Source organism: Malus sylvestris, chromosome 6 (genome assembly GCF_916048215.2).
Source record: "Malus sylvestris chromosome 6, drMalSylv7.2, whole genome shotgun sequence".
In the NCBI taxonomy this organism is placed as follows: Eukaryota; Viridiplantae; Streptophyta; class Magnoliopsida; order Rosales; family Rosaceae; genus Malus; species Malus sylvestris.
In genome coordinates this window covers 2,882,705-2,896,894 of record NC_062265.1, presented here as the reverse complement: position 1 = coordinate 2,896,894, position 14,190 = coordinate 2,882,705, and the positions used below count along the sequence as shown (strand labels likewise).

Genomic DNA, 14,190 nt, shown 5'->3' with positions numbered 1-14,190 from the left:
AAGTATACTTCAGGTTACACCCCCTGAGTTCAACATAATTCCAAAGAGAACTAACAATGTTACAACTCCGAAAGTTTACACATACCTATTCCTTGAACAAGCTTTTGAAACGTCGCCTTCGGTAGTGATTTATCTTGTGAATGAATTTGCGTGACTTTAATCTTCAGATGTTTTTGCTGTTGATTTAAGAAGAAGAATTTCTACGCAATGTGCTTGGCGTTATCTCCTTTGATGTAACCCTACTTAAGTTGTTCAATACATGTTGCTTTATCTTCATAGATCGTCGTTGGCACTTCAACGACAGGGTAAAGATCGTAGGAGCTTCGAATATGGCCCACAACTATTCTCAGCCAAAAACATTCCCGAGTAGCTTCGTGTAAGGCGAGAATTTCACCATGGTGGGACGAAGTGGCAACTAAGGTCTGTTTAGTTGATCTCTAAGATATTGTAGTGCCTTAACGGTAAATACATAACCTGTTTAAGAGCGCAACTATTGCGGATCAGACAAGTATCCTACATCGGCATAACTAACAAGGCGAGAATCAACTCAAGATAAGGGAGTGCGACATCACTCGAGGATCCGTAGGAATAGAACAGGCCCAGATCCATAGTACCCTTAAGGTAACGAAAGATGTCCTTAACCCGAGTCCGGTATCTGTGTGTCGATGCATTACTATATCTTGCCGAAAGATCAACAGCGAAGGAGGTGTAAGATCTAGTGCATTTAGCTAAGTACAATAAAGCTTGACTATCGCACTTAGATATGGTTGTCTTCAATTGGGATGGTATTACAGATCAGATTTAGTATTTAATCTTGTATTGATGATAAGATATGATTTAGTATTGAAGAGGGCCAGTTGCCCCCAAAACCTATTTAAGTCTACCACAAGTAGGGGTTATTACAAATTATAGATGCAATCACAAAAATTAATTTTTTAATTAGTTATCTTTAATAACAATAGGACTCTTCTGTATTAATTAAAGACTTCGAACTACTGAGAATTGTATTATTTTGTTGAATGAAAAAAAAGTGAGAAATATTAGTTAAAGACTCAGAACCGTGACTACACTCCAATAATCCAAAAAATAAAAAAAAATAAAAACAGCTTATTCACGAAACCATAAGTAGAGGGTTATTAAAAATTATAGATGCAATCACAAAAATTAATTTTTTAATTAGTTATCTTTAATAACAATAGGACTCTTCTGTATTAATTAAAGACTAAGACGTACTGAGATTATACTATTTTTTTCAAAGAAAAAACAGTGAGAAATATTAGTTAAAGACTCAGAACAGTGACTACACTCCAATAATCCAAAAAATAAAAAATAAAAAGACCTTATTTACGAAACCATATGCGTGAACACAGAATGTGAATAGGGAAATATGGTCTGGCCTTAAGAGTTCATTTTCCATCCACATTGTGTATTTCGGTTACCTGCAGAAATTGTCCCCACAGTAGTTAAAGCCGTGCAATGAGATCAGCTAGTAAATCAATCTGGCGTCAGTTCAATGACTTCAGCAAATTAAACAACTCAGTTGTTGAAAAAATCGCGAATAAATATATACCTCGTTAAACAACTCTGATTGTGACCGAGATTCCGTACTTGATACAGTTGTCTTCAATTGGGATGGTATTAAAGATAAGATTTATTATTTAATCTAGTCTTTAATGCCCTTGATTTTTCCATGACAAGAGCTGGGAGCTTTCAGTAGTCTTAGTTCGCTGCTTGAACTTCCAGGGATGCTAAGGTGTGCGTGGGCGTATGTCTTCCCATTTAAAGAGGGCAATCTCGTATTTATTGAGAAAAAGTCCATGGGTTGGGTCCTTGATTTTTGGGATTATTTTTTGCTCCACAAATTCCCCTCACTTGCTGGGCTGCGCGTTGCAAATGGAGTAAGTGTAGAAAGCTCAAGCTGCTTAGATGAGGAGAGAGTTGTTTCGCAATTTGATGTGGTTCTTCCACTTTGACTCGGAAATAAATTATTCTAGTTAAAGAAACCAATTGCCACCGAAACCTATTTAAGTCTAGCATAAGTAACGGGTTATTACTAACTGCACATGCAATGACAAAAAAATAATTTTTTTAGTTAGTTATCTTTAATAACAATAGGACTCTTCTGTATTAATTAAAGACTTAGAACTACTGAGAATTGTATTATTTTGCAGAAAGCAAAAACAGTGAGAAATATTAGTTAATGACTATGAACAGTACCTACACTCCCATAATCCAAAAATAAATAAAAATAAAAACACCTTATTTACGAAACCATTAGTGTGAACAAATAATGTGAATAGACAAAGATGGTATGGGCTTATCCGTATTATAAATAGGGTAGCAGGTTAGAACCTATGGAGCAAGTAAATCACACGAGAAAGAAAAGGAAAAAAAAAAGTAGACAAGTGAGCGTTATCATCCCATTCAACATGACAGCAATCCTACCAAACCCTTTTGCATTGAAATCTAACAGCAACCACCGTTACTTGTGCTGCGGAGCAGACGGGGTTCTCCGATTCACAGGACAGGAATCTACCCCAATTTTCGCAACGGAGAATGGACAAAAACCTGGAGACGTGCATGTCAAGTACAATGGAAACGGCAAATACTTCGTAAGGGCGCCGGGTCAAACTGGACCGCCATTTAAGATCGTGGCCACCGCTGATGCACCAAACGAAACCGTTACCGATGAAAATTGCACTTTGTTCGAGTCTGAGAATGTCGGACCAACTACCCCCACACAAGTGGTCTTTCGATTTCGCCATGTGCAGAGCAAGCTCTATGTAACGCCAACCTATGTGCAAGGTGTAGACGCTGTCCTCTGTGCAAAGGATGCCAACCCTGACGTCAATGGAGTAGCGGATCTCCTTACTGCCGTTGGGCCTCGTTGATCAAATTACCACGTGATGTTTGTGGGTAACGTCTCTGGAAACCCTCACGAGACTTCACTCGTCCCATACGGGTCACCTATGGGTTTAAAAGGCTTGTTGCATGCTCTAAATGCAATCGAGTTCCCTACGAAAGTGGCATTAATTTTCATCACAAGTTTTTCGTTTTTTTTTTTCCCCTTTATCTTTAAGTATTTTAGTTTCATTGAATCGTGTGTATTAAACCAACAAACACAGATCGCATCAGCTGTGGTTATGTCCCATGTGCAGTATTGTGTTCAATAAAAGTTGTGTTTCTTGCGAAATACGATGGGGTGTAGGGTGATACCTTGCATATACTTAGGGCTATAATCTATTTTCATGCCATCTGAAACCAAAAAATATGACAGGCTTGAGAAAACTTTGTGAATATGAAAATATAAAACTTTCGTAAATGTGTCCATAGTTTCCGTAAAGTTGTCCATAACTTTTTCTTTCCAAATCAAACAAAATGGTCATACATCATTAATAACTAACTCGGTCAAGAATCTTTCGAAGGCAATTTCAAGTTACGATAATTTTCTAATAGCATCTCTAATACGAGACACAAGGGCATTTACACTGGAGAGATGCTACTTTGAGATGCGAAAATGAAATTTACATCTCAATTTACAATTTTCGAAGTCTTGAGGCTTATTTTAATCTGACAAGGGAGAAATGGGGCACGGCAGAGAGGAGAGAGAGATGTGGTTGTAGGGTTGTGTAGAGGATGTGTTATTCCCCCTAACCAGTGCCTTTATTTATAGTAATAAGTGAGGGAAGAATCCTTCTCCTCCAACGAATACAAGTCTCATTAGAGAAGAATAACTAGTATCAAATCAAATCTAGGATTTACACAATCTAACTTACATACATGGTTTATAACACTTCCCCTTGGGTGTTTAAATACTCTATTAGATTCGGGATCATGTAGAGTAGAGGAAGTCGACTCGTCGGCACTGATTCTGAGAACACGCTAGTCACAAAGTAAAGTAGGAACTTGCATGTGGAACTAAGTCTCAAAAAAAAAAAAAAAAAAAACCCAATGGCTATGGTAAAAGCTAGGTAGGGACAAACCCATAGTCAAAGGAGAAATGCATGAGTAATGCAAAGTCAAATGAAATGTCTTCGAGATGTCATCTGGGATATGATGAACTCAAGGTGGGTGCCTCGTCAAAACCTGGTTAGATAGCAAAAACGCAGTGGGAATAATGCTCCTAATCATAGGAAAAAGACTACATTAAGGTGCATTTTGGGACTGAGGTGATTAAAAAAAAAAGCTGGTATGAAAAAAAGCTTGGAGCTTTTTTTGTGTTTGGTAAACATTCAGCTTCAGCTTTTTTTCACAGTTTTGGGTGAAAAAAACGAAAAACAAGGAGCTGCAAAACCCAGCTTTCAAAAACCGGCTTTTTTTCACATTTGTTTTACATAAAAGTTTACCAAACACTATAATACTGCTATTTTTTTTTTCACAAACATTTTTACAAAAACGTTTACCAAATACTCTACAGCTTTATTTCACAGTCGCTTATTCTCCCAGCACAACAGAAGCAGCTTTTTTTTCAAAGCACAACAATACCAAACCAGCCCTAAGATCAAGCAAGTGTACTTCAGGTTACACCCCCTGAGTTCGACATAATTCCAAAGAGAACTAACAATGTTACAACTCCGAAAGTTTACACATACCTATTCCTTGAACAAGCTTTTGAAACGTCGCCTTCGGTAGTGATTTATCTTGTGAATGAATTTGCGTGACTTTAATCTTCGGATGTTTTTGCTGTTGATTTAAGAAGAAGAATTTCTGCGCAATGTGCTTGGCGTTGTCTCCTTTGATGTAATCTTACTTAAGCTGTTCAATACATGTTGCTTTATCTTCATAGATCGTCGTTGGCACTTCAACGACAGGGTAAAGATCGTAGGAGCTTCGAATATGGCCCACAACTATTCTCAACCAAAAACTTTCCCGAGTAGCTTCGTGTAAGGCGAGAATTTCACCATGGTGAGACGAAGTGGCAACTAAGGTCTGTTTTGTTGATCTCTAAGATATTGTAGTGCCTCAACGGTAAATACATAACCTGTTTAAGAGCGCAACTATTGCGGATCAGACAAGTATCCTACATCGGCATAACTAACAAGGCGAGTATCAACTCAAGATAAGGGAGTGCGACATCACTCGAGGATCCGTAGGAATAGAGAAGGCCCAGATCCATAGTACCCTTAAGGTAACAAAAGATGTCCTTAACCCGAGTCCAGTATCTGTGTGTCGATGCATTACTATATCTTGCCGAAAGATCAACAGCGAAGGAGGTGTAGGATCTAGTGCATTTAGCTAAGTACAATAAAGCTTGACTATCGCACTTAGATATGGTTGTCTTCAATTGGGATGGTATTAAAGATCAGATTTAGTATTTAATCTTGTATTAATGATAAGATAAGATTTAGTATTCAAGAGGGCCAGTTGCCCCCAAAACCTATTTAAGTCTACCACAAGTAGAGGGTTATTACAAATTATAGATGCAATCACAAAAATTAATTTTTTAATTAGTTATCTTTAATAACAATAGGACTCTTCTGTATTAATTAAAGACTTCGAACTACTGAGAATTTTATTATTTTGTTGAATGAAAAAAAAGTGAGAAATATTAGTTAAAGACTCAGAACCGTGACTACACTCCAATAATCCAAAAAATAAAAAAATAAAAACAGCTTATTCACGAAACCATAAGTAGAGGGTTATTAAAAATTATAGACGCAATCACAAAAATTAATTTTTTAATTAGTTATCTTTAATAACAATAGGACTCTTCTGTATTAATTAAAGACTAAGACCTACTGAGATTATATTATTTTTTTGAAAGAAAAAACAGTGAGAAATATTAGTTAAAGACTCAGAACAGTGACTACACTCAAATAATCCAAAAAATAAAAAATAAAAAGACCTTATTTACGAAACCATATGCGTGAACACCGAATGTGAATAGGGAAATATGGTCTGGGCTTAAGAGTTCATTTTCCATCCACATTGTGTATTTCGGTTACCTGCAGAAATTGTCCCCACAGTAGTTAAAGCCGTGCAATGAGATCAGCTAGTAAATCAATCTGGCGTCAGTTCAATGACTTCAGCAAATTAAACAACTCAGTTGTTGAAAAAATCGCGAATAAATATATACCTCGTTAAACAACTCTGATTGTGACCGAGATTCCTTACTTGATATAGTTGTCTTCAATTGGGATGGTATTAAAGATAAGATTTATTATTTAATCTAGTCTTTAATGCCCTTGATTTTTCCTTGACAAGAGCTGGGAGCTTTCAGTTGTCTTAGTTCGCTGCTTGAACTTCCAGGGATGCTAAGGTGTGCGTGGGCGTATGTCTTCCCATTTAAAGAGGGCAATCTCGTATTTATTGAGAAAAAGTCCATGGGTTGCGTCCTTGATTTTTGGGATTATTTTTTGCTCCACAAATTCCCCTCACTTGCTGGGCTGCGCGTTGCAAATGGAGTAAGTGTAGAAAGCTCAAGCTGCTTAGATGAGGAGAGAGTTGTTTCGCAATTTGATGTGGTTCTTCCACTTTGACTTGGAAATAAATTATTCTAGTTAAAGAAACCAATTGCCACCGAAACCTATTTAAGTCTAGCATAAGTAACGGGTTATTACTAACTGCACATGCGATGACAAAAAAATAATTTTTTTAGTTAGTTATCTTTAATAACAATAGGACTCTTCTGTATTAATTAAAGACTTAGAACTACTGATAATTGTATTATTTTGCTGAAAGCAAAAACAGTGAGAAATATTAGTTAATGACTATGAACAGTACCTACACTCCCATAATCCAAAAATAAATAAAAATAAAAACACCTTCTTTACGAAACCATTAGTGTGAACAAATAATGTGAATAGACAAAGATGGTATGGGCGTATCCGTATTATAAATAGGGTAGCAGGTTAGAACCTATGGAGCAAGTAAATCACACGAGAAAGAGAAGGAAAAAAAAAAGTAGACAAGTGAGCGTTATCATCCCATTCAACATGACAGCAATCCTACCAAACCCTTTTGCATTGAAATCTAACAGCAACCACCGTTACTTGTGCTGCGGAGCAGACGGGGTTCTCCGATTCACAGGACAGGAATCTACCCCAATTTTCGCAACGGAGAATGGACAAAAACCTGGAGACGTGCATGTCAAGTACAATGGAAACGGCAAATACTTCGTAAGGGCGCCGGGTCAAACTGGACCGCCATTTAAGATCGTGGCCACCGCTGATGCACCAAACGAAACTGTTACCGATGAAAATTGCACTTTGTTCGAGTCTGAGAATGTCGGACCAACTACCCCCACACAAGTGGTCTTTCGATTTCGCCATGTGCAGAGCAAGCTCTATGTAACGCCAACCTATGTGCAAGGTGTAGACGCTGTCCTCTGTGCAAAGGATGCCAACCCTGACGTCAATGGAGTAGCGGCTCTCCTTACTGCCGTTGGGCCTCGTTGATCAAATTATCACGTGATGTTTGTGGGTAACGTCTCTGGAAACCCTCACGAGACTTCACTCGTCCCATACGGGTCACCTATGGGTTTAAAAGGCTTGTTGCATGCTCTAAATGCAATCGAGTTCCCTACGAAAGTGGCATTAATTTTCATCACAAGTTTTTCGTTTGTTTTTTCCCCTTTTTCTTTAAGTATTTTAGTTTCATTGAATCGTGTGTATTAAACCAACAAACACAGATCGCATCAGCTGTGGTTATGTCCCATGTGCAGTATTGTGTTTAATAAAAGTTGTGTTTCTTGCGAAATACGATGGGGTGTAGGGTGATACCTTGCATATACTTAGGGCTATAATCTATTTTCATGCCATCTTAAACCAAAAAATATGACAGGCTTGAGAAAACTTTGTGAATATGAAAATATAAAACTTTCGTAAATGTGTCCATAGTTTCCGTAAAGTTGTCCATAACTTTTTCTTTCCAAATCAAACAAAATGGTCATACATCATTAATAACTAACTCGGTCAAGAATCTTTCGAAGGCAATTTCAAGTTACGATAATTTTCTAATAGCATCTCTAATACGAGACACAAGGGCATTTACACTGGAGAGATGCTACTTTGAGATGCGAAAATGAAATTTACATCTCAATTTACAATTTTCGAAGTGTTGAGGCTTATTTTAATCTGACAGGGGAGAAATGGGGCACGGCAGAGAGGAGAGAGAGATGTGGTTGTAGGGTTGTGTAGAGAATGTGTTATTTCCCCTAACCAGTGCCTTTATTTATAGTAATAAGCGAGGGAAGAATCATTCTCCTCCAACGAATACAAGTCCCATTAGAGAAGAATAACTAGTATCAAATCAAATCTAGGATTTACACAATCTAACTTACATACATGGTTTATAACACTTCCCCTTGGGTGTTTAAATACTCTAGTAGATTCGGGATCATGTAGAGTAGAGGAAGTCGACTCGTCGGCACTGATTCTGAGAACACGCTAGTCACAAAGTAAAGTAGGAACTTGCATGTGGAACTAAGTCTTAAAAAAAAAAAAAAAAAAAAAAAAACCCAATGGCTATGGTAAAAGCTAGGTAGGGACAAACCCATAGTCAAAGGACAAATGCGTGAGTAATGCAAAGTCAAATGAAATGTCTTCGATATGTCATCTGGGATATGATCAACTGAAGGTGGGTGCCTCGTCAAAACCTGGTTGATAGCAAAAACGCAGTGGGGATAATGATCCTAATCTTAGGAAAAAGACTACATTAAGGTGCATTCTGGGACTGAGGTGATAAAAAAAAAAGCTGGTATAAAAAAAAACTGGGAGCTTTTTTGTGTTTGGTAAACAGTCAGCTTCAGTTTTTTTTCACAGTTTTTGGTGAAAAAAGCGAAAAACAAGGAGCTGCAAAACCCAGCTTTGAAAAACCGGCTTTTTCACATCTGTTTTACATAAAAGTTTACCAAACACTATAATACTGCTATTTTTTTTTTCACAAACATTTTTACAAAAATGTTTACCAAATACTCTACAGCTTTATTTCACAGTCGCTTATTCTCACTGCACAACAGAAGCTGCTTTTTTTTCAAAACACAACAATACCCAAAACACAACAATACCAAACCAGCCCTAAGATCAAGCAAGTATACTTCAGGTTACACCCCCTGAGTTCGACATAATTCCAAAGAGAACTAACAATGTTACAACTCAGAAAGTTTACACATACCTATTCCTTGAACAATCTTTTGAAACGTCGCCTTCGGTAGTGATTTGTCTTGTGAATGAATTTGCGTGACTTTAATCTTCGGATGTTTTTGCTGTTGATTTCAGAAGAAGAATTTCTGCACAATGTGCTTGGCGTTGTCTCCTTTGATGTAACCCTACTTAAGCTATTCAATACATGTTGCGTTATCTTCATAGATCGTCGTTGGCACTTCAACGACAGGGTAAAGATCGCAGGAGCTTCGAATATGGCCCACAACTATTCTCAGCCAAAAACATTCCCGAGTAGCTTCGTGTAAGGCAAGAATTTCACCATGGTGAGACGAAGTGGCAACTAAGGTCTGTTTAGTTGATCTCTAAGATATTGTAGTGCCTCAACGGTATATATACAGAACCTGTTTAAGTGCGCAACTATTGAGGATCAGACAAGTATCCTACATCGGCATAACTAACAAGGCGAGAATCAACTCAAGATAAGGGAGTGCGACATCACTCGAGGATCCGTAGGAATAGAACAGGCCTAGATCCATAGTACCCTTAAGGTAATGAAAGATGTCCTTAACCCGAGTCCAGTATCTGTGTGTCGATGCATTACTGTATCTTGCCAAAAGATCAACAGCGAAGGAGGTGTAGGATCTAGTGCATTTAGCTAAGTACAATAAAGCTTGCCTATCGCACTTAGATATGGTTGTCTTCAACTGGGATGGTATTAAAAATCATATTTACTATTTAATCTTGTATTAAAGATAAGATAAGATTTAGTATTCAAGAGGGCCAGTTGCCCCCAAAACCTATTTAAGTCTACCATAAGTAGAGGGTTATTACAAATTATAGATGCAATCACAAAAATTAATTTTTTAATTAGTTATCTTTAAGAACAATAGGACTCTTCTGTATTAATTAAAGACTTCGAACTACTGAGAATTGTATTATTTTGTTGAATGAAAAAACAGTGAGAAATATTAGTTAAAGACTCAGAACTGTAACTACACTCCAATAGTCCAAAAAATAAATAATAACAACAGCTTATTCACGAAACCATAAGTAGAGGGTTATTAAAAATTATAGATGCAATCACAAAAATTAATTTTTTAATTAGTTATCTTTAATAACAATAGGACTCTTCTGTATTAATTAAAGACTAAGACCTACTGAGATTATATTATTTTTTTGAAAGAAAAAACAGTGAGAAATATTAGTTAAAGACTCAGAACAGTGACTACACTCCAATAATCCAAAAAATAAAAAATAAAAAGACCTTATTTACGAAACCATATGCGAGCACACAGAATGTGAATAGGGAAATATGGTATGAGCTTAAGAGTTCATTTTCCATCCACATTGTGTATTTCGGTTACCTGCAGAAATTGTCCCCACAGTAGTTAAAGCCGTGCAATGAGATCAGCTATTAAATCAATCTGGCGTCAGTTCAATGACTTCAGCAAATTAAACAACTCAGTTGTTGAAAAAATCGCGAATAAATATATACCTCGTTAAAGAACTCTGATTGTGACCGAGATTCCTTACTTGATATAGTTGTCTTCAATTGGGATGGTATTAAAGATAAGATTTATTATTTAATCTAGTCTTTAATGCCCTTGATTTTTCCATGACAAGAGCTGGGAGCTTTCAGTAGTTTTAGTTCGCGGCTTGAACTTCCAGGGATGCTAAGGTGTGCGTGGGAGTATGTCTTCCCATTTAAAGAGGGCAATCTCGTATTTATTGAGAAAAAGTCCATGGGTTGCGTCCATGATTTTTGGGATTATTTTTTGCTCCACAAATTCCCCTCACTTGCTGGGCTGCGCGTTGAAAATGGTGTAAGTGTAGAAAGCTCAAGCTGCTTTGATGAGGAGAGAGTTGTTTCGCAATTTGATGTGGTTCTTCCACTTTGACTCGGAAATAAATTATTCTAGTTAAAGAAACCAATTGCCACCGAAACCTATTTAAGTCTATCAGAAGTAACGGGTTATTACTAACTGCACATGCAATGACAAAAAAATAATTTTTTTAGTTAGTTATCTTTTATAACAATAGGATCTTCTGTATTAATTAAAGACTTAGAACTACTGAGAATTGTATTATTTTGCTGAAAGCAAAAACAGTGAGAAATATTAGTTAATGACTATGAACAGTACCTACACTCCCATAATCCAAAAATAAATAAAAATAAAAACACCTTATTTACGAAACCATTAGTGTGAACAAATAATGTGAATAGACAAAGATGGTATGGGCTTATCCGTATTATAAATAGGGTAGCAGGTTAGAACCTATGGAGCAAGTAAATCACACGAGAAAGAGAAGGAAAAAAAAAAGTAGACAAGTGAGCGTTATCATCCCATTCAACATGACAGCAATCCTACCAAACCCTTTTGCATTGAAATCTAACAGCAACCACCGTTACTTGTGCTGCGGAGCAGACGGGGTTCTGCGATTCACTGGACAGGAATCTACCCCAATTTTCGCAACGGAGAATGGACAAAAACCTGGAGACGTGCATGTCAAGTACAATGGAAACGGCAAATACTTCGTAAGGGCGCCGGGTCAAACTGGACCGCCATTTAAGATCGTGGCCACCGCTGATGCACCAAACGAAACCATTACCGATGAAAATTGCACTTTATTCGAGTCTGAGAATGTCGGACCAACTACCCCCACACAAGTGGTCTTTCGATTTCGCCATGTGCAGAGCAAGCTCTATGTAACGCCAACCTATGTGCTAGGTGTAGACGCTGTCCTCTGTGCAAAGGATGCCAACCCTGACGTCAACGGAGTAGCGGATCTCCTTACTGCCGTTGGCCCTCGTTGATCTAATTACCACGTGATGTTTGTGGGTAACGTCTCTGGAAACCCTCACGAGACTTCACTCGTCCCATACGGGTCACCTATGGGTTTAAAAGGCTTGTTGCATGCTCTAAATGCAATCGAGTTCCCTACGAAAGTAGCATTAATTTTCATCACAAGTTTTTCGTTTTTTTTTTTCTCTTTTTCTTTAAGTATTTTAGTTTCATTGAATCGTGTGTATTAAACCAACAAACACAGATCGCATCAGCTGTGGTTATGTCCCATGTGCAGTATTGTGTTCAATAAAAGTTGTGTTTCTTGCGAAATACGATGGGGTGTAGGGTGATACCTTGCATATACTTAGGGGTATAATCTATTTTCATGCCATCTGAAACCAAAAAATATGACAGGCTTGAGAAAACTTTGTGAATATGAAAATATAAAACTTTCATAAATGTGTCCATAGTTTCCGTAAAGTTGTCCATAACTTTTTCTTTCCAAATCAAACAAAATGGTCATACATCATTAATAACTAACTCGATCAAGAATATTTCAAAGGCAATTTCAAGTTACGATAATTTTCTAATAGCATCTCTAATACGAGACACAAGGGCATTTACACTGGAGAGATTCTACTTTGAGATGCGAAAATGAAATTTACATCTCATTTTACAATTTTGGAAGTGTTGAGGCTTATTTTAATCTGACAGGGGAGAAAGGGGGCACGGCAGAGAGGAGTGAGAGATGTGGTTGTCGGGCTGTGTAGAGGATGTGTTATTCCCCCTAACCAGTGCCTTTATTTATAGTAATAAGCGAGGGAAGAATCCTTCTCCTCCAACGAATACAAGTCCCATTAGAGAAGAATAACTAGTATCAAATCAAATCTAGGATTTACACAATCTAACTTACATACATGGTTTATAACACTTCCCCTTGGGTGTTTAAATACTCTAGTAGATTCGGGATCATGTAGAGTTGAGGAAGTCGACTCGTCGGCACTGATTCTGGGAACACGCTAGTCACAAAGTAAAGTACGAACTTGCATGTGGAACTAAGTCTCAAAAAAAAAAAAAAAAAAAAAAAAAAAAACCCAATGGTAAAAGCTAAGTAGGGACAAACCCATAGTCAAAGGAGAAATGAGTGAGTAATGCAAAGTCAAATGAAATGTCTTCGAGATGTCATCTGGGATATGATCAACTCAAGGTGGGTGCCTCGTCAAAATCTGGTTAGATAGCAAAAACGCCGTGGGAATAATGCTCCTAATCATAGGAAAAAGACTACATTAAGTTGCATTCTGGGACTAAGGTTATTAAAAAAAAAGCTGGTATAAAAAAAAGCGGGAACTTTTTTGTGTTTGGTAAACATTCAGCTTCAGTTTTTTTTCACAGTTTTGGGTGAAAAAAGCGAAAAACAAGGAGCTGCAAAACCCAGCTTTCAAAAACTGGCTTTTTTTCACATCTGTTTTACATAAAAGTTTACCAAACACTATAACACTGCTATTTTTTTTTTCACAAACATTTTTACAAAAACGTTTTCCAAATACTTTACAGCTTTATTTCAAAGTCGCTTATTCTCACTGCACAACAGAAGCAGCTTTTTTTTCAAAGCACAACAATACCAAACCAGCCCTAAGATCAACCAAGTATACTTCAGGTTACACCCCCTGAGTTCGACATAATTCCAAAGAGAACTAACAATGTTACAACTCAGAAAGTTTACGCATACCTATTCCTTGAACAAGCTTTTGAAAAATCGCCTTCGGTAGTGATTTGTCTTGTGAATGAATTTGCGTGACTTTAATCTTCGGATGTTTTTGCTGTTGATTTGAGAAGAAGAATTTCTGCGCAATGTGTTTGGCGTTGTCTCCTTTGATGTAACCCTACTTAAGTTGTTCAATACATGTCGTGTTATCTTCATAGATCGTCGTTGGCACTTCAACGACACGGTAAAGATCGCAGGAGCTACGAATATGGCCCACAACTATTCTCAGCCAAAAACATTCCCGAGTAGCTTCGTGTAAGGCGAGAATTTCACCATGGTGAGACGAAGTGGCAACTAAGGTCTGTTTAGTTGATCTCTAAGATATTGTAGTGCCTCAACGGTAAATGCATAACCTGTTTAAGAGCGCAACTATTGCGGATCAGACAAGTATCCTACATCGGCATAACTAACAAGGCGAGAATCAACTCAAGATAAGGGAGTGCGACATCACTCGAGGATCCGTAGGAATAGAACAGGCCCAGATCCATAGTACCCTTAAGGTAACGAAAGATGTCCTTAACCCGAGTCCAGTATC

At 37.5% G+C, this 14,190-nt stretch overlaps 2 protein-coding genes across 11 annotated transcripts in view; both read left to right on the top strand.

Moving 5' to 3' along the window:
• Positions 1-14,190, top strand: part of LOC126627445 (uncharacterized) — a 97,672-nt gene that overhangs the window by 71,940 nt on the left and 11,542 nt on the right. Inside the window, exon 2 of one of the 7 annotated variants that reach the window (XM_050296999.1) lies at positions 6,913-7,311. The exons of 5 other annotated variants lie outside the window; for them this stretch is intronic. In XM_050296999.1, the coding sequence (XP_050152956.1) occupies positions 6,936-7,311 (376 nt within the window). In that variant the 5' untranslated portion in view covers positions 6,913-6,935. Of the gene's footprint in view, positions 1-2,406; positions 2,806-6,912; positions 7,312-14,190 lie in introns of all 7 variants that reach the window. One more of the 7 variants, XM_050296997.1, reaches the window with a different exon arrangement.
• Positions 1-14,190, top strand: part of LOC126627446 (uncharacterized) — a 30,514-nt gene that overhangs the window by 9,283 nt on the left and 7,041 nt on the right. For 2 of the 4 annotated variants that reach the window (XM_050297006.1, XM_050297004.1), the window contains exon 2: positions 11,415-12,051. The exons of the other annotated variants lie outside the window; for them this stretch is intronic. In XM_050297006.1, the coding sequence (XP_050152963.1) occupies positions 11,458-11,919 (462 nt within the window). In that variant the 5' untranslated portion in view covers positions 11,415-11,457 and the 3' untranslated portion in view covers positions 11,920-12,051. Of the gene's footprint in view, positions 1-11,414; positions 12,052-14,190 lie in introns of those variants that run through there. 4 annotated transcript variants of the gene reach the window in all.